Source organism: Erpetoichthys calabaricus, chromosome 2 (assembly GCF_900747795.2).
Source record: "Erpetoichthys calabaricus chromosome 2, fErpCal1.3, whole genome shotgun sequence".
NCBI lineage: Eukaryota > Metazoa > Chordata > Cladistia > Polypteriformes > Polypteridae > Erpetoichthys > Erpetoichthys calabaricus.
Window position 1 is genome coordinate 280,135,456 of NC_041395.2, and position 20,280 is coordinate 280,155,735.

General features: G+C 37.2%; 1 protein-coding gene across 1 annotated transcript in view; it reads left to right on the top strand.

Annotated features, from left to right (window-relative positions):
* Positions 1-291: 291 nt before the first annotated feature.
* Positions 292-20,280, top strand: part of vstm4a (V-set and transmembrane domain containing 4a) — a 91,274-nt gene continuing 71,285 nt past the window's right edge. Inside the window, exons 1-2 of the mRNA XM_028795618.2 lie at positions 292-925; positions 13,318-13,710. Coding sequence (XP_028651451.2) covers positions 874-925; positions 13,318-13,710 — 445 coding nt within the window. The 5' untranslated portion in view covers positions 292-873. The remainder of the gene's footprint in view (positions 926-13,317; positions 13,711-20,280) is intronic.

Here is a 20,280-nt window from a genome sequence, read left to right on the forward strand (position 1 = left end):
CTGTGTACTTCAGTTAAACTTTGGACTAATTTGCCAGATAAAATTAATTGGAAGATCGGTCAGATTAGTCTTGTACTTAACCCTGTACTTAATCTTAGTCATGTCTTTAAAATATGGAAACAAATGGTTAAGCAAATGATTGTTTGTTTCAGTATAGCCAGTGTCTCTGCTCTGGAAGTGAGAGTGATTTGTTCAACATCCATTTATCAGAGCTTGACTTAGCAATTCCTGCCCACATCCCCACCCCAAACTCCCCCCAAAAACTTTTTAGGGAAGAACCACTAGCTCAGCACATTATGCGCAAACATAGACTCTCAAGTTTCTAGCCTCAAAAGAGGCCAAGTGCCAAGATGAACTATAGCAAAATCAGCGGCTTGGAAATTACAAGACAACTGGTAAAGGAGGCTGCACAATGTCCGCTTCGATACAATTAGTCACGCGGCTTCTCCTTTTGGAATAATGCAGATAAGGAACTGCATGTGATTATTGTTTGGAAGGAGTTTTTCAAGAAATCGAGGAAAACTGGGAGCACTCCGAAGTTCCCTCAGGAATTCTGCGCATCAGCATACAAAGACGCATTGTTGAGACGCGCAACAGCCGACTGGAGTTATCGTCCCTCATTATCTGCATTAATAAGGAAAACAAAGCTGAACTTGCTGTGTTTCATGTAGGTCCAGCTGGAAATGTGTGGAGGTTCCAAGAGTATTACAGGAAATGACATTTCCTACATTTGCAGGAGAGAAAAGTGATTGAAGAGGGAGGGTGTTTTTTAACTGGGAACAGAAAAGCACTGTTTCAGATTACAAATAAAAAAAAAAGGATCCTTTAGCTAAAGCGCTTTGATTGAGTTTATGGATACTGAATGCACAAAACATGGAAATCTCTTTACTGGTGATGGTGTTCTTGTCCAAAACATTAACGGAAGGTAAGACTTCGTCTCACATCTACTCTTCGTGCCAGATGTCGGATATAAGTCGTTTTTTTTACGGTTATGTTAAAAGAAAAGTTTTACAGTATGGCTACAGAGGCTGAAAGGTTAGAAAGGGAAAGTTTATATAGTACAAGTCTCAGTGAGCGGATACCTGTGCGTAAGACCAGAGCTAATAATCCTGCACTGTGTGGCGCTAAATTAAATGATTACGAAAGTGGAGGCATTTGGAAGAAATAAATAATTCTTTCTTTCTTTCTTTCTTTCTTTCTTTCTTTCTTTCTTTCTTTCTTTCTTTCTTTCTTTCTTAAGTTCATAGCGCGGTGCCGCTTTTACCGTCATCTTCCAGATCGGGTGGTTTGGCACTTGAATGGGAAAAGTTGAAGCTATGAAGTTCCACATTACCATTCTTCGTCTGATGCCCACTTGTTGTGTTCACATTATATAAATGTGCTTTAGCCATTTTATTTATGTATATATATATATGTGTTTTATATATATATATATATATATATATGTGTGTGTGTGTGTGTGTGTGTGTGTGTGTGTGTGTGTGTGTGTGCGTGCGTGTGTATGTATGTGGGTGTGTGTGTATATATTTATAAAGAAAATATTAGCACACAATATTAAACATAAACCAATTAATCGAGCACATTTTTTAAGATAATTGTATAAAAAGCACATGGGTAATCGGATGTTAAACATATAACATGTTTAAATTATTTTTGTGTACTATATAATATTCTCATTATTTCATTATTAATTTTACGGTATTATTATTATACATTTTCTAAACTGCTTCTTCTTGTTCTTATTATTATTATTACTTTGTTAATACAATTAATACTTATAGCAAGATGGGTAAAAGTAGTAGCATTCCCAGGGACCCCCTAAATGAATTATCACTATCCATCCATCCATCTGAGATTTAAAACCAATTTTTGGTTCTTGAAGAGTCCATTATTGGATGCAAAGCAGAAACCTAATCTGGATGGTTTGCCAAACTGTCAAGAGGTTCACAGAGGCACAGTCACTGCATCACTTGGAATTTTAAAGTAAGTTTGGACGGAGTGGTGGCTCTGAGGCTAAGGATCTGCGCTGGTATCCCGAAGGTTGCCGGTTCAAATCCCCGTCACTGCCAATAAAGCCACTGCTCTGCTGGGCCCTTGAGCAAGGCCCTTAACCTGTAATTGCTCCAGGGGCGCTGTACAATGGCTGACCCTGCGCTCTGACCCCAAGGGGTATGCGAAAACTACCAAATTCCTAATACAAGAACTTGTATAAGGCGAAATAAAGAACAAAAAAAAAAGTAATCAATTGATCTAACACTCACATCTTTGGGATGTGGAAGGAAAGCTGGACCTGGAGAAAACCCACAGAGACATGTGAATAATATGGTGCAGCTGTGCCAGCACATCTTTAATAATATTAACACTTCTATAATGTAATATCAGTCACTAATGTGCCAGCTATCATTATCATTATAATTAATTGAAAATTCTCTCTAGTGGGATTCAAAACTGAAGCTGGGCTTTAACCTTAGTACCTTGAAAGCAAATAGCTCTACCATCCATCCATTTTTCAAATCTGCTTATCCAGGGCAGGGTCATTGGGAAGCTGGAGCCTAACCCAGCAAGCATCAAGTTCAAGGCAGGAACAGTTCCTGGTCAGGGTGCCCATTCATCACAAGGCAAGAGCTCCAACATTTGAGCCAGAGGAACATTCTGAGTGGTTCCTAATTGTCATGACATTGTATTAGAAAAGAGAGAACACCTTTCATATTATTGGTATACTACTACTACTACTACTACTACTAATAATAATAATAATAATAATACAAGAAGGAAAGTTTTAAAAAATCTAAATTTCAAGATGAATAATTAAACTAGTGATTAAATGTGTTTATAAATAACATTCAATTATCCTTAAGTTTTTTCTTTAAAATATTTACTGTAAATCAAATAACATCAGTCTTTAATGGAACAACTGTTGCCTTCCTTTGTTTTTCCACTGAAGGAGCTCAAAGTCAGTGGAAAATTCCTACTGATATAATATTATGACATGCTGAACTAGTGGTGGTTTTGAAAAGTAGCTATTATACAAACTGTAATTTTCATTATAGAGATGATCGCTGTCTGTCAAGGCGTTGCGATGGTCAGGATGCCATAAGTATCTGTCTATCTGACTGGCTGTGAAATGCCATGTGGAAGAGTAGAAATGTCCTGCTTTTATTTATTTCGTATGGTTTAAGAAAAGTGTAAACGGGCTGCAGAGGAACTGACCTTGAATCAATGAGATCATGGGGCTCGTTCATGTGTGAATAACTATTTGTATTTAAAAAGTGTTGTAGTCAGAGTGTACAATTATATGGGATCTTTGTTTATTCTTAAAGGATCTACAAATGAGTTGTTTATATTAAAATGGAATCACCTGTGGGCTTGGTAAGCAAAACTTACTTACGATTATTTAGTAGCCAGTTAAATAATTTTATTATTAGAGTTGAGTTGTTCAGTTATATCAAAGCAATAATCTAAACTTTAAATGTGTTAAAACCCTGCAGTTAATGAAAAAGACACTGTTGTTTTGCATGAACAAATCCATGTAACTTTCATGACTTCTGATTGCTGTGACAAAGTCCTGCTGTGCTTCTGAACTTCAAGGGTTTTATTGTTTTGTCCATGTATCCAAACTTGTGATCCATCAAGCGAGCCCACTACTCCCAGCCTCCATGTTGCAACTGGCACACATTTGCATATAATAAAATCTGCTCCCTTCCGGCAATAGGGAGACACAGAGGGGGATACAGCTGTCTCCTCAGTATTTCCTGGAGTGCATGTCTTCCTATTTACTAACTTTTGCTCCTGTGTTTTGGACATCACCACTGTCACAAACATCCATTGATCCGTCAATTTTCTGACCAATTTTCCCAGTTCAGGGTTGGGGGGATTTTTTTTGCTATTCTGGTAGCTCTGGGGAGTAGATAGTATGTAGATCATCAAAGGAAGCACTCACACTTTGGGATATGGATAAAATAGCAAAGAACCAAGAGAAATACCCACACAGAACATGCAAACTCCATATACTCCGCTATCCATAATTTAAACTTGAGGCTCTGGAGCTAGCATGAATATTAAATAATAATGAAATTGCCTGATTACAGGAGGAGGATATGCAGCCTCTTAAATCCCTGACTTATGGAATAATGTCTAAAACCGAGATCTTCCTATATAAAAATTTCATGACATAACGCTAAGGACAGTGCGGTGGTTAACTTTACAGTTTTGGTCTCAATGCAGCCAATGTTGGTGAGAAGATTGCACAGTTTTTGTGTTTTCATGGGAGTTTTTCTTATTGACATTAAGTTTAATTTGTGTTGTCTGGTTTGGAAGGATATGAGTGGGAGAAGAAGTTTCCTCTGCAATACACAGGCATCTCATCCAGTGCTGCTTCACATCTCATGCTTCACGTTGATAAGCTTTATATCTTTTAGGGAAGTTCAGTTAAGAAAATAGGAGGAGGAATAGCTATGTAAATTCATGTAATCTGCACCTAATAGTTGATTTTGGCTTTAAACTACATTTCTTCTGAGTGGCATCTTCTTTAGATTCTCACCAAGCACCGGTTGCATTAACAAAATTATTAGTCATGGAAAGCTTATTGCTATTTATCAAAATGGAAAAACTATTAAAGACTGGTTTATTGGATGCATTTGCATATTACTGCGATGATTCACTGAGTAGATACATGGCATTCATCTGTTGTGGTGAAGATAAATTAGCCTTATATGACTAGGAGGGCACCAGAGTAAAGGGAAATTTTTTCATCAGGTTGCAGATACACAGATTTTGCTAGATTGTACATGACTACTTCACTTGTCTTCAGTTTGAAAACGTCCTCCTGCATTCTGAGCAGAACTGAACTGATCTATGCCTTGAGTGAACAATTAACTTGACGCTTCCTCAGTGGTTTATGTTCTGGAATAGACACAGTCAATGTTGGGGTATAGGAGCAAATGACCCTCCAATCCTGAAGCAATCCTAGAAAAAAGTCGCAATGGTAAAAATGAGTTTCAAAGATGCTTTGCATTGGATTGTCACTGTCAGATAAGTACATAGAAACTTGTGGACACATACAAGAGAGGAGCCAGGATTGGTTATAACAAGATGTGGAGGGCTTTGATGTGAAATACCAGTTTAACAATTTTAGAATGTCGAGGAGTCTTTCTGCAAGACTACCCCTGGAAAACTATGTTCTTGTATTGCAATACTTCAGAAAACATGTAGCAACAGGGCCGTGTTGGCAGGCTTTCTTTCTTTTATTCCACACTTCTCGAAAAAAAGATCAACAGTATAATGGATTTCTAAGAGGACAGCTCTTTATTTAACCCTCCAGCCTAACATTCTTCTGACAAATTCCATTAGAAAGAGTATATTCCATGACTCCTTATATGCTGACAAATCACTTAGCTCCAGGATGCACCTTTGGCAGCCATGACAGCCTTGTGTCTGTGTGCTCAGTCTGTCTATCAGCTTTGCACATTTTGGACACTGCATTTTTTTATTTGTTCTTCTTTGCAAAGCTGCTCAAGCTCTGTCAGGGGTTGTGGGGATCAGGAGTGACCAGCCTTTTTCAGGTCTAGCTGCAAATCCTCAGCTGAACTGAAATTTGGACTCTGACTCAGCCACCACAGGACATTAACATTATTGTTTTTAAGAGATTCCAGTGTAGCTTTGGCTTTGTTCTTGGAGTCGTTGTCTTACAGGAAAACAAATCTCTCAAAGCACATGTTCCTTCCACATGTTTAATTCCAAGATTTCTCTGACATTTGCTGCATTTATTTCCCCTTTTACCCTTACAAATCTTCAAGGCCCTGCGGCAGAGAAGCAGATGATAAAGCCACCACCATCCTTCACAGTTGGGATGGTGTGTTGTTGATAAGGTGCACTGTTTGGATTACTTCTATTTAGTCTAATGACATAAAAGCTCAATTTTGATCTCATCAGATCATAGAACTTTCTTTCAGTTTGACTTCAGAGCTGCCCATGTGCCTTCTGGCAAATTTTATTTTATTTATTTGTTTTTAACTTTTATTGAATTTATTTAAAGCATGTAACATCCTATACAATCAACTCAAATTTAAGCTGAATTCAGTTCAACCCCCACCCATGAGAAAGAGAGAAAGGCCAACAGCCAGAGTAAAACTTTTGAGAGTAGTAAAGAGGGAAAGGAGTCTTTCACCCCAATGCTTATTCTAAAATATTATTGATTAGATCCTGCCAGGTTTTAAAAAAAGTTTTGAACAGATCCTCTTAGAAAGAATTTGATTTTTTCCAATTTCAAATAGTATATAACATCAGTTATCCACTGACTTAACAGAGGTGGGTTAGGATTCTTCCAGTTGAGCAAGATAAGTCTATGTGCTAGTAGTGTAGTAAAGTCGATTGCAGTTTGTTTGTCCTTCTCAACTTTAAATCCATCTGGGAGTATACCAAACACAGCTGTTAATGGGTAAGGAGTGATTGTGACACCAAGGCTGTCTGAAAGACATTTAAAAATTTTGTCCAGAATGATGTCAATTTGGTATACGCCCAAAACATGTGGCCTAGTGAACCTAGAGCTTGATTGCAACATTCGCAGGTTGGATCTTAGTTTTGAAGAATTGGCATTCTAAGTTTACAGATGGCTTAACATGTATTACAAAGATGATTGTGTGGTGATTGGTTACTTGGAGAAAGAAAAGGAAGGACGGGAATTGGGGGTTAGTACTTTTGAAAGAGACAGTACTGCTGCAATAAATGATTTCATCGAAGGTCACACACGGCGCAGCAAGCACCTTGCAGGAGGCAGGAACAATCTCTGGACAGGGCACCAGCTCGTCATTATCACTGCGCCACCATGTTCCCATGTTTAATAACATGCTTTAACTCCTATCATCATGAAAATGATATCAAGTATACATCTCAGTATTTGAATTATTCAGGGAGCTGTAATATCACGAATATAATGGATTTTGTGTTCTTTCGGAGGAAGAGATATACCGTTTAAGAAGCACGTAGTGATTCATACACATAGAGCACTTAGAAGAACACATATAAAACAAAGCATTTAACATGCTACTTTAGTTATGATGGTATTTGAGAAACTAGTAAATTAAACGATTTAAAGATGAAGTTTATGATTTTCTACTTTAATGACAAAATAAACTACATGATTAAAGTGGAAATTTCGTAATTAAAGTTGACATTTCGAGCTTTTTTTCCCCACTGTGTCCCTATTTTTTTTTTCTTTTCTCTGTACCCTAATAAGCTTTCATATGACATTCAGACTTTTTATGGCGACTTTGATATCTGACAACTTCTTTTTTTATTTCTGGCACAGTGTGACTTTGTGTACTTGAGCTTTTTGAGTTTCTCCGACACTCTATGTCACTCAATCAACTTCCTTTTGTTGTTTATACCACTGTTTAAATCAACAAATAGTACATTTTTCCTTGTCTCCACTTAGTATTTGCTGAAATTCTTCTATTTTTCCCATGCTTTTGCCATTGCCTTTTAACAGAACTCTGAGCTTAAGGGCTATTTATATTGATTTGCATATTCAAAGAGGCTTAATTCTGGGACGAGTTGAGGAATGGCAGCAGGCGCATGCACATGCGTTACTTTTCACACTGACCGGAAAATATGTAACGGAAGAACGTGGAAGTTGATGAACGCATAGATTTATGCATTTGGATTTTTTTATGAGTATGCACATTTGCTCTTTTGTCCGTACACCATGTTTTAGTGTGAATTCTACGCACGCTGTTATGCATGAGGCCCCAGGTCCTGACGGCTACCCTGCTGAATTTTATAAAAAATTTTCAGTCAAGTTAGTTCCTCTTTTATTAGCAACTTTTATAGAAGCCAGAGACAATAAAATTCTACCTCAAACTTTTCACCAAGCATTAATTACCATTTTTCTCAAGAGATATGAGGACTTATTACAATGTGCATCATATAGACCAATCTTACTTCTGATTAATGATGTTAAGATATTCTTCAAAGTCCTAGCTAGAAGGATTGAGAAAGTGCTCCCTTCAGTAATATCACAAGAGCAAACCGAATTTATTAAAGGTAGACATTTGGCTTCCAATCTTCAACGCCTATTCAATGTAATATATTTACCCATAAAGTGTAACACTTCAGAAATCCTATTATCTTGGATGCAGAAAAAGCATTTGATATGGTTGAATGGGATTACCTATTCACCACTTTGTATGAATTTGGGTTTGGCCCTAACATATGTGCAAGGATCAAACTACTGTATACCAGTCCAGAAGCTTCAGTTTGTATTAACAAAACTATCTCAGACTACTTCAAACTAGAATGCAGTACTAGACAAAAATGCCCCTTGCCTTCTGGCAAATATAAGGTGAAATGTCATGGACCTTTTTTTATCTTTGTCCTCCCTGATAAAGGTGTAACTGGTGAGCAATCTCGTCAGTCTATTTCATTAGTTTCTAAGTCGTTCGAAAATCTCAAAGATTTCATGGTGGCCTCTTTTACTAGTATTCTTCTTGACAATCACTCAGTTTTTTGTGGACTACCTGACCTAGGCAGACTTACAGCTGTGCCATTCTTAATAACTGATTTAACTGGACTCCAAGGGATATTCAACAACTTGGATATTTTCTTCTCTATATCCCCTGACTTTAGTTTTTCAATCGCCTTTACACAGAGTTGCTTGGGGTCTTTTTTGTCCTTATTGTGTAGGTTAGGCCACCGTACTGACTCAGCACAAGCTGGCCCTTCGTTTATACTACATCAATTAGAACATTAGAAAAATTTAGACATGAACAGGCCATTCTGGTCATTTATATCCCTCCAAATCACTTCAAGTGAGTTTTGAAAGTTCCTAAAGTCCTACTGTCTGCCACACTACTTGGAAACTTATTCCATGTGTCTATGTTTCACTGTGTAGATAAACTTTCTAATATTTGTGTGAAACTTACCCTAAACAAATTTCCAGCTGTGTCCTTGTGTTCTTGCTAAAATCATTGTAAAGTCGATTCACTGTACTAATTCCCTTTATGGTTTTTAAATGTCCCAGTCATGTTTCTTCTCAATATCCTTTTGCTTAAACTGAAAAGGTTTGGCTCTTTAAATCTTTCCTCATAACTCATCCCCTGCAGGTGATCTCCATTGAATTAATTATATGACTTCTAAAAGTTGTACACTGCAAATCCCATTTTTCAGCAGCCATTACTCCAGTCTCCATGTGTTAAACGCACATCCTTAGCTCATCCTTAATTAACCGTGGTTAAATACTGTTGTTTATTAGAGAAACCTTTACAATTGTGTTAGCACAACTGAAACCTGTTGTTCTGTTCACTTGGGTTTGAAGGTACTGGCATTCCTAAAGTTCAATTCTGGGTTCATAGATGGCCATGATGCAAATAGCTTTCTCAAGGAACACACCAGTCTGTTGCTGTTTTATGAAATGTTTATTTGATTTGACAGAGTGCAAAGAAACTGAAGGTTTCTTAGCAATTTAATGTACATTTCTTTCTGTTTACTACACTTTCTAGGAGGTTTATTGATTAATAAACCTGCTGTCCAGCATATTTTTTTTACATGTCACTTACATGTGACTTTTGCACAATAGTATATATGGCTTTAATAGGGACACCCCTGCACTGGTTAAGCTGCCTCACTCTTGCACCCTTCAATGCATGGCCCTGTCTCAAAGCCAATTATACAGACACAGAGAAAATGTGTAAACTCTATAAAGACAACAACCAGGCACAGGACCTCAGCCCAGCACCCTAGTTCTGTTTAGAGCTGTGCTCTCCACTGTGCTACCCATTGCATTGTTTTGTTCACAGTTACATTCCACGTACGGTGGTTGGTGAGAACCTGCATAAAGCAAATATCAGCAGATATAAACAAGAGTTTTGGGACAGGGGCAATTTAAGAAAGATTAGAAGTGCTGGTAATGCTATTAACAAGTGGTAGTGGTTGGACAGTAGCCTCAAAAATGTGTGTTGGTCACTGAGGCTATTGGGATGTGGCCGGTTAGTCACTGCAGGAAGATTTGCAAATTCAGTGTGGCCTGAAAATAACTGAAGCTTCATGAATAGATTATGTATAGCAGCAAAATTACACAACTCAAATGGCATAACAATAAAGGTCATTAGTTGCCTCAGTTCATTTGAGTGCAGAATTTTGGGAGCACTTTCAGATGTCAGACAATCGTTAACAGTTCAGAGAATACATCATAGTCACTGGGAAGAGTGTAACAATTTTACTTGCCATGATTTTACATGTAAAAATGTCTTGTGGTAGCTGAAGATCAGAAGAGGAGGTTAAGTAAGTAAAGTTTGTATCAGGAGAAGACAAGACTGGGCTCTTGAGACAATGAAATGAGGCAAAGTGAGCAAGAAAAGGGAAACATTCAGGAATTTATACAAAAAACAAAAGGAAACATCAAAGTGGATGTGAAATGTAACATCTGCTGATGTTTGCCTTTCATTTATTTTTTCAGCTTTTTTTGGTCTATTATTCATTTTATGCCGTCAATACTTTCCTTCCACCTTTTATTTTATTCTAATTGGTGCTCTGCTATAACGCATCTACGATAATCATCAGGATTACTCTCACCACACGGTTTTGTGTGAACATTGGTGAGTATGCACATGCATGTGGCCCGCAAGTGCTGACAGCTGACATTGTGATAGTCATTGCTTGAAATGTGACATTTTACTATTTTTCATAGTGTTTGCTGTTGTCTTTTTTAATGTATTTGCTTCATTTTTCAATCTATTTTGCTTAGTTTTTTTTTTCCCCCTGCAATTCCTTTTCTTGCATATTTAGTATGTGGGCGTATTCATTGTTATTTGGAGAAGGTTAGTGTGAGCTATATAGGACTGGAGAGGCAAAGAAAGTTCTCTGGTGCAGCTGCTTAGCTCACCCATTATTTTTTATTGGAAAAGCAAAGATTAGTGTTAAGGCTTGGTAGAGTGATAACACATGCTGCTTGGAACTCTCTGCAAGTACCAAACATTCAGGCCAAACAGCAGAAATTTGTTTTTCTGTGGAAGCCAAGTCCTGACATCGGATCTCGATAAGCTTACACCAGACCCCATAGAAGAGCAGCTGCACCTCATGGTGCTCTGACATAACGCTGTGCATGTAGACCAAGAATATACTCCTGTTTGAAATGAATGTCTGATCAGTAGATAACATGTAGTCTGAAAATGGCAGGAAGAGGCAGAAGCACTTGACTTGGTTGTAGAGTGCACAGAAAGTAAGTAGAGATCCTTAATTTACTGTACCAAGTTGAAGTGAGATGATGAGACTTTCTGAGCTCATAATATACCTTCTGTAGAAAGCTGGGGTATGCAGAGAAGGGTAGGAAAGTAACTATTGGAGGAGGCAGAAAAATGAAGTTTCTACCTATGGCTGAGAAGAAGGGATGGAAACTAGGGGAAAAGCAACCTTAACTGAAAAAAGATGAGGTTCAAAGTTTAAAAGAGAGACATATGTCATTACTCCACCATCAAGAGATAAACACAAATCAGAACTTCTGTTTTTGCAAAGTATGGACAGCAACTCTCAGAAAGTAAGTGTGGGACCCCTGGATTCTTTTTGCCTTTTTGCCATATCTCTTCTTGGTCTCTGCTATTTCTATGTTCCTTGTTTTGACCTTGTTGGCTCTTTGACTTGTTTTTTTTCCTTTCATTTGATGCTTTGACATTTCTTGTAAAATGTCTTAAGATCACAGCTTATCAAGATTACTAAGACTTTTTATTTATGTATTTATTTATTGCTTTTCATAAAAACAACTAGAATGACAGCAGGAAAATACTAATTTGGCTACTACTTTTTGATGGTCTTACACATTGTGAAAATAACTATCACGATCTAGGGCCACTCACTTATGTTTTGCACTATTTTTGTAAGTTCTTTTTATGTTTATTTATGTTCTTTTGTATTTAATTTCTGGAAGCGTTGGTGTATTTTTTGACATTACTTTTCCTCAGTACCATGGATGCCACCATTTTACTGTGTTTTTTGCTGGACATGACCATGTTGTTGATAGTAACAATAGTTATTGCAAAGCATGTGACTGTCATTGCAACATGTGATCTCATTATTTTTACTTCGATGGCTTCTTAAAATGTTTATCTGATTACTCCCAAAAGGGTCTAGGCCCTATTTACTGAACAAAAGCCCAGAGTCCTAAAGTTCAGCAGAAAATGAATGGATAACCATAACCCTCTGCCCCACAAACAACAAAGCCTGGAGTTAAATTTTTAATGAATTTTATTCAATTAAATTCAAAAAGTGTCCAAAATTACAAAAGAAGTCAATAATTCCAAACACATATTCCAAAACTAATTGAGTCCACTATCCACAACATTTATCTGAGAGACAAAACAATGAGTCAAAAAGGAAACTAATTCAAATATTATTATTTGCAAATGCAAACTTGAATGTCGAGGGGAGCTGAACTCCAAAAGTCAAGAAAACGAATGCCTCAGCAGTTTGCTTGTGGAATACCTGAGGCAATGCTATATCTGGACTTTCGTCTACTTATGCTCAATATACAAACTAATACAAACAGAGAAAGAGTTGACATAAGCGACAGGTCATTTAACAAACTAAAAAAGACGAAAAAAGGTAATAAATATACTAGCATGAATAAGTATTATAAAATTAACAAAAAACAAGAGCATGAATAAATGACAAAACGGACGAGATCTTAGTTAAAAACAAGCCCATCTAAGACTATGATATTATCTAGGCATTGGATAAATTTTAAAAGTTAACAAAGAACACTAACAACAGTTGAGGGTAAAGAAACCATGATAGTGCAAGGATCTTTAATTTTACAAATTCAAAATTAGATTTTTGCTTAGGATTTTGGGGTTTGACAATCAGTTTTGGTTTACTTCTTATGGTTTCCTGACCTTAGTAAGTTTTAATTATTTGTATTTTCCAGCACCTTTAATGACCTTCATTTTATGGCCATCTTTATTAGTACAAAAATATAAAACTTTGAAGACCTTCTCTGCCTGGTGTGCAGCCAGGATAAGCTGGCCATTTGATTGCTATTGCTGAGGACATTGTACATATGCCATTAAAGGTACCATTTGGCACAAAGGCAGCCAGCCAGTGCTTTGGATAGTGTAGAAGAAGCTAAGACATTTACATTTATTTGCTTGGCAGATGCTTTGATCCAAAGTGGCTTACAAAAGAGACGTTATTTGTAAAATTAAAATATATGTAAAACAACAATATGAAATAAAAGACAAGATGATAAGTTCAGTATACATACAGTATGTGAATTTAGGACAGCCTACAAGGAAGCACTAATCATACTTTTATATTTTTTGTGCTCTTTTCCAGTCTGCCAAGCTTTAAATGTAACCGTTTCCCCAGGACCAGAAGCCATGTTCATGGAAGGTGAAAATGCTACTCTATCCTGTCAAGTGTCTCGACAAAAAAAAACCAACAGCCATTTGGTGTTACGCTGGGTATTTTCTTGTATGTCCAATGAAGAACACCTCATCGTGAAGATGAACATGAAAGGTGGGCAAATGTATGGCAACTACACCAAACGTTTTGTTCAGAAGCGGTTTCAGCTGTTTGAAGAGAAACCAGAAAAAGCTTTTAATTTAATCATTTTAAACATTTCAAAAGAAGACAAAGGACAATATACCTGTAAAGTTCAGGAAATCAGAAAACATCGAAATAAATGGAAAGCATCTTCAAATGGCACCGCCACAATGAAATTAAAAGGTAAGGAAAAATCAAATCTTGAATTTTGTTTTTTATGTTTTTGCCTGTAAGTAAATATTACTTTTACTAAACATAATCATTTCCAAAAATATCTGCATTTCCCTATTTTTCCTGATTCACAAGAATATATTTGAGACTTAAACAAGAACTGAATCTGAAAAATGCAAATTATACTTTTCTAAATTCCTAAAAGTTGTCCAAAGGTCAGATTCCACCACGTGACTTCCACATGTAATTGTTTTGAAGAGTACTTGAACAGATTAGCACATTGCTGTCTTTATTGATGGAAAACAGAGACTGTGAAGTACTGTAGATGATTCATTGCCAAGTCCTTCGTAGTTCCTGAGGGTGAGAGTAGCTTACTTATTTCAAGCTAAACTCAATAAAACGGGTTTAATAATGGATGAGAGGATTGTATGTATGTTGTAATTCCTTTTACATGTAGGTCTGTTTTGTCTAACAAGGTGCAAAACAATGGTTACCCCAAAATCCTGCCCGACTACACCAATTGTTTTGTCTTGGTAGAGTAGTATATATTGCTCTACTTTCCCCTATTGTATTATTAATATGTAGCCTTAGAGTGACTAATCTCACAGACTTACCACTGTTTATAAAGTATTATTGTATATAACTTATCCCCACCTTCCCTTCTATATCTATAACCTCAGGCAATTAGATGTAGTAAAAAGACAAGCAGAAGTTAAGTTACAGTTTAAACAATGTATTATTGATAATATTCATAAATAATAACAAAATGCAAAGTACATTTGAATATTGGCAACCATACAACCTGATTAAATGATGATATGTAGTTCAGGTGGCACATAGTCTTCTAGTTACTTAAATGTCTCTAGTTAAGGCATCATTGGTGCTCAGCTTTCAGCCACATGTCTGTTCAAAATGGCTGCTGAGCTGTGCTGTTCATCACAGGATAGCAAGAGAGATGCTTCTTCATCATATGTTGGTTGGTAAGAGAGAGATACTGAGGTTAAACACATACATTTATAGATGTTCTGTCCAACCCCGAGAGCCAATAGGACATCATGGTACTTAAAGGCCTCTGAGACAAGCCAATTCCAAACAGCCATACCTCAGACCAATGGGGGAAATAGAACATCTTAACACCTGCCCCTAAACCATATGTTAAAGTACACCTTAGCTCATTTGTGGGGGTTAGAAATGACTTTAGCAAAGAAACACTTGCCAAACTGGTTTAAAACACACATCCCCCAAATCCTGTCGTAAAAATTCAAACAGACCCATTCCTAGGGGGGTAAACACTAAATTACATTGCTTTGCCCAAATTAGAAATAAAAGACATACAAAACATTTATCAAGATATATGTAAAATCTCACATCACCACAAGGTCACATGATAAAATTGGTGTCATTCATTTATGATGCAGAAGAGTAATGTAAGGTTATGTCTAAATTACTACATTTTAATTTTAAATGGTGTTTTTAAACAAAAATAATCCTTGTCCACACCAGTGTTTTCACATTGTTTATGAAAGTATCTCAGTCCACACTAAAACAACCGAAAACTCTAATGATGTAGACATTTGCCTACACAGGGCATGTATGCATCGATGGAAAAATCGTGAATAGATTGTAATGCTGCTGGCCATGTGATTTATGGCAAAGCTGTAGCGACTGGTAAATTTTTTGCCTATGGCACGTATATGCGGTATTCAAATTGAGCAAAACGCAGTTAAGATACATACAGAATCATAGAAAGCAACTGTTCTATCCACGCTATGTTAGAATATAGTTTTCTTCCCTTATAGGGTGGCTAACCAGGTAATGAGATGTTGTAAGGATCAGGGCCGCACAATAAGCACAAACTAATCAAAATGCAATTAGAGTTGCCGTTTTTGAAAACCGTGTTTTCACCAGTCCATACAATAATGCTGAGACTGCAATTTCAAAAGTATATGCCTCTGCAGAGTGTTTTAAAAAAAAAACATTTTCCTGGTGTGGCTGGATGTGGGAATGACAGTTCAGGATGCAGCAAGGAAATTTTGGAACGCCAACTAGGTCGTCCTTTTTATTGTCCTGAAACAGCACATTGAAACAAAGATAAACAAAAATAACACTTGCTGGTGTTTCAAAGAAAGACAAAAGGTTCAGTGACTCTAGTGGACTGCCGTCTGGCTGGTTGCTCTCGCCAGTAGTGACACATTGTCCCAGGAAACCTAGGATTTTATGGTGGCTGGTCAGGAAGGGGCAGGGCTAAATGTCATCAGCACTATGGGAAAAGAAGGAGATGACAACATTAGCAGTAGTGCTCCCTCTCGTTGTGGTGTGTTATTACATACCTCGACTGAGCCTGTGAGAGGTCTTACAATACAATACAATACAATTTATTTTTGTATAGCCCGAAATCACACAAGAAGTCCCGCAATGGGCTTTAACAGGCCCTGCCTCTTGACAGCCCCCCAGCCTTGACTCTCTAAGAAGACAGGGGAAAACTCCCAAAAAAACATTGTAGGGCAAAATGGAAGAAACCTTGGGAAAGGCAGTTCAAAGACAGACCCTTTTCCAGGTAGGCTGGGCGTGCAGTGGGTGTAAAAAGAAGGGGGTCAATACAATACAATACAATACAATCAACAGAATAGAACAAATCCTCAATACAGTATAAAAATAAAAATTTTAGAAGTACAGAGCAGAATTTAACAGTAGATGATATCACATAATAAGATTTGGATATATTTAGAGTCCTGGAGACCTCATCCATCAAGCTGCCTCCCCCATTTGGCCATTCTACAGCTGAAACAGTGCTGGGCCAGCCAATCCGATGAAAGGACCCCTCTACCCCACGATTCCTGCAATCCTCCATCAGGGATAACTTTACCTTCTGCAGGCAAAACAACTTGACAGGTGGGCCGTGGCACCAAGTGCCACATTTGAGTACCGAGAAGAGAAACAGAATAGGTGAGGGTTAGTATCCAATTATAACTATCATGTTACTTATGTTTTAGTGCTAATGACTAACAACAGAGATGCAGTCTGTACAGTTAATCTGCAGCTCTAGTCAGGGTGTGCTAAACTGAAGTAGTGAGTTTTCAGCCGGGATTTAAAAGCTGAGACCGAAGGGGCATCTCTTATAGTAGCAGGCAGACCATTCCACAGTTTAGGAGATCTGTAACTAAAAGCTCGACCTCCCATTGTTATTTTATTAATCCTTGGAACCATAAGCAGTATGTTACCACACACATCTGTCAAACTGGATTGAAAACATAGAGGTAGTGTAGACAAAAGGCAAAAATAGAGAGTAATATCTGTATTTTAAATGGAAACATAATAATGTGGATGGAGCCTTAGCTGCGTACTGCCAAACTGTTACAGGCTCACTGCTGCTTTTATACTAAAATAGGAACAGAAGTAGGAAGACTGTCTGGTTTCATGTGTTTTTCCATTTAAGCAAGAATACTAAGAATAAAGTTACTCATTTATTGATTATTTTAAATGCAACTGCTAGATATTTGTGTATTTATGGAGGATAATGAGGAAATGTAGCTAGATTTTGTTTTTGTTTTTTTTTTCTTGGCATGTTTTTTCAGTGGGCCTTATGTACATTTTTACTTCTTCTGGGATGTTTGTCTATTTTCTTTTTTTATCATAGCTCAAAGCTGATTTAAAAGCTGTTTGTTGATGTTTCACATAAGCTATCCTCTCTGTCTCCTACCGTTGTACTTTTGATTTAATTTCACTTTTTTATTTGCCTACCAGTTGACCTAAGATACATAGTGACTCACTGCATACTTTTGTATGTGACTCAGGGGAATGGGGTCCTGCCCTGTTGTTTTTACATGCTGTTGCTGCTGTTTTTTGAGACGACATACGTAATCTTTCTCTTTCTTTCATTCTCTTTGTTAGTGTTGGACAATTCATTCAGGATGGGTTTGGGATGAGGCCTGGGGTGGGGGGTGAGCATCATTCATAGTTTCTTTTTCTTTTTTTCTGTTCTCTTTTTTGACTGATTCTACAATATAATAGTTCCAAGTTTGTACATTATCATTTATCCATCCTTCCATTATCCAACTCGCTATATCCTAACTATAGGGTCACGGGGGTCTGCTGGAGCCAGTCCCAGCCAACACAGGGCGCAAGGCAGGAAACAAACCCCGGGCAGGGCACCAGCCCAACCCAGATTATCATTTATTGTCTTGTCAAAACTGATCAAAGAAAAATGATTGATTTCCTTATGCTCCCCAACTACATTACATGGTTGTACTTTGGGATTTACTGCACTTTTAACTCCATTTTACAGAAAAAAAAACAAACAAGAAAACTGAATACTTTATTAAAAAACACAGACAGAAAATTGCCAATGGTTCTAAATTATTTTTGACATTTTTTAGAACATTAGAACATCAGAAAACATTTTGATGAGAAGAGGCTATTCAGCCCAACAAAGCCTGCCAGTCCTATCCACCTAATTCCTCCAAAATAACATCACGTTGAATTGTGAAAGTTCCTCAAGTTCTACTTTCTACCACGCTACTTACTTTTCTATGTGACTATGCTTACCTGTGTAAAGAAAAACTTTCTAACATTTGGGAAAAATCTGCCCTAACAAGTTTCCATCTTGTTGAAGAACAACAATACTAATTTCTTTCATATGTTAAAAAATAGTTCAATCACTGTATCCAGCAGGGGGCGTTAGCTCCCTTGTTGGAATGAGTTCCTTTGTAATTAGCGGCGTGTTACATAACCCGAATCTATATAGAGATGATATTAAAAGGTGATACCCCTCCCTTTGTGATACGGCGGTAAGAAATCACATAGGAGAAATAACTTAGCTTTCTTTAATGATGCCTTACGCTGCATAACAAACAAAGGAAGCCAATGGCAAGAACCCAGTTCGGGAGTGGGGGCCCGATGTGTAGAGTCTGCCATTTTTGTCACTGCATTGGATTTTCAGGATCGGATCACGTTATCTCCCATTCATCCATGGGTTTCCAAGGTGTGCCGGGCAATGTTCCAAGGCTTTATACTCTTTCTTCATGTGCAGGCCCCCACTTAGGTGAATCATGCCATTCCAAACAAGGCAAAGAGGATACAATTTCATGCTGAGTTTGAAACACAGAAATAGTGTACAATGGTCATCAGTCTGACTGCCCATTTCGCAGTTGTCCCTAACTGTTTGTTCTTTAAATGCTTGCCTAGCAGTTCTTATATGGTGGACCCCTGTGCTAAATCTGGCTCTGTGTCAACTGTGCATGTGAGTAGAAAAAGGCAGATTTATAAAATATATTTGCACAGAGCACAGTGACATATTAAACTTATACAGTTATTACAATCATGTACCTTTGCTTAAATTGAAAAGGTTCAACTCCTTCAGTCTTTCTTCATAGTACAAACCCTGCAGTCTGGATGTCAGCCTAGTTGCTCTTTTCTGAACTTCCTCTATCTCTACTGTGTCTTTTTATTTATTTATTTATTTTTGGTATGGAGACCCAAACTGTACACAGTACTCTAGGGAGTGCATCACCAGTGTGCTATAAAGTTTAAGCATAACCTCCTTTGACTAATCTAAACATCAGCGTGTTATATAACCTAATATTCTGATAGCCTTCTTAATGGCTCCTGAACACTGTCTGGAAGTTGATTTTTTCAGGTCTACTATGACTCCTAAATCCTTCTCATAAGTTGTACTTTCCATTTTCAGACCTCTAATTGTGTATTCAAACCTAACATGTTTGCTTCCTATGTGTAATACTTTAAATTTACTAACATTAAATTTCATCTGCCCAAACCTGTATGCTGTCCAAGTCCCTCTGTAATGATTGAACGGATTCTCGATTATCTGCCAATCCTCCTGGCTTGGTATCATCTGCAAACTTAACCAGCTTATTATTTATATTCCTAACCAATGTAGTTATAACATTTTTACTTCCCACCACAAATCTGCCACGCCTGGTTTATATCTATATTCCTCTGCAGTGATTTCTCTGGTTCTAGATTATCTGCTGTTCCACCTAGTTTGGTATCATCTGCAAACTTAATTAGTATGTATTTATATTCTTATACTAATTATTTATATTTACTAAAACAGCAGAGACCCCAGACCTCATCCCTGATGCATACCACTTCTCCAAATTCTGAAAAAAAATTAAAGTGTTTGCATTTAAAATGCTCAAAGGCCTTTATGGATATTGACATATTTCCTTTGGGATAAGGTCAACTTCTCTCTTTCAGAATACTATTGACCAGGTATTAAGTAGTGTGAAAGGGATCCATTTCTAACTGGTGCACCAGGTAATGGTAGGCTGTCAGGTTCTCACTGTGGGCCATCCATGTCTTTTTTTTATTTATTATTTTTTACTTTTTGGGGTATATTATTTTGTTCTCTTCATTATATTGTTGGTGTTAGTTTCTTTTGTAATATTAAATGATTTGTCATTAATTGTCTTAATTTTTGTTAATAGTTTTGATGTTATCTTCCTTTTTTCTTTTTTTTTACTTTCTCATCTTTTAGTTGGTCCAAGGAGATGAGATCTTATAATTTTGCAGGTGTGCTGTGAACACGGTTGTATTTTGAACCCTGCTTAAGCCATTCACAGG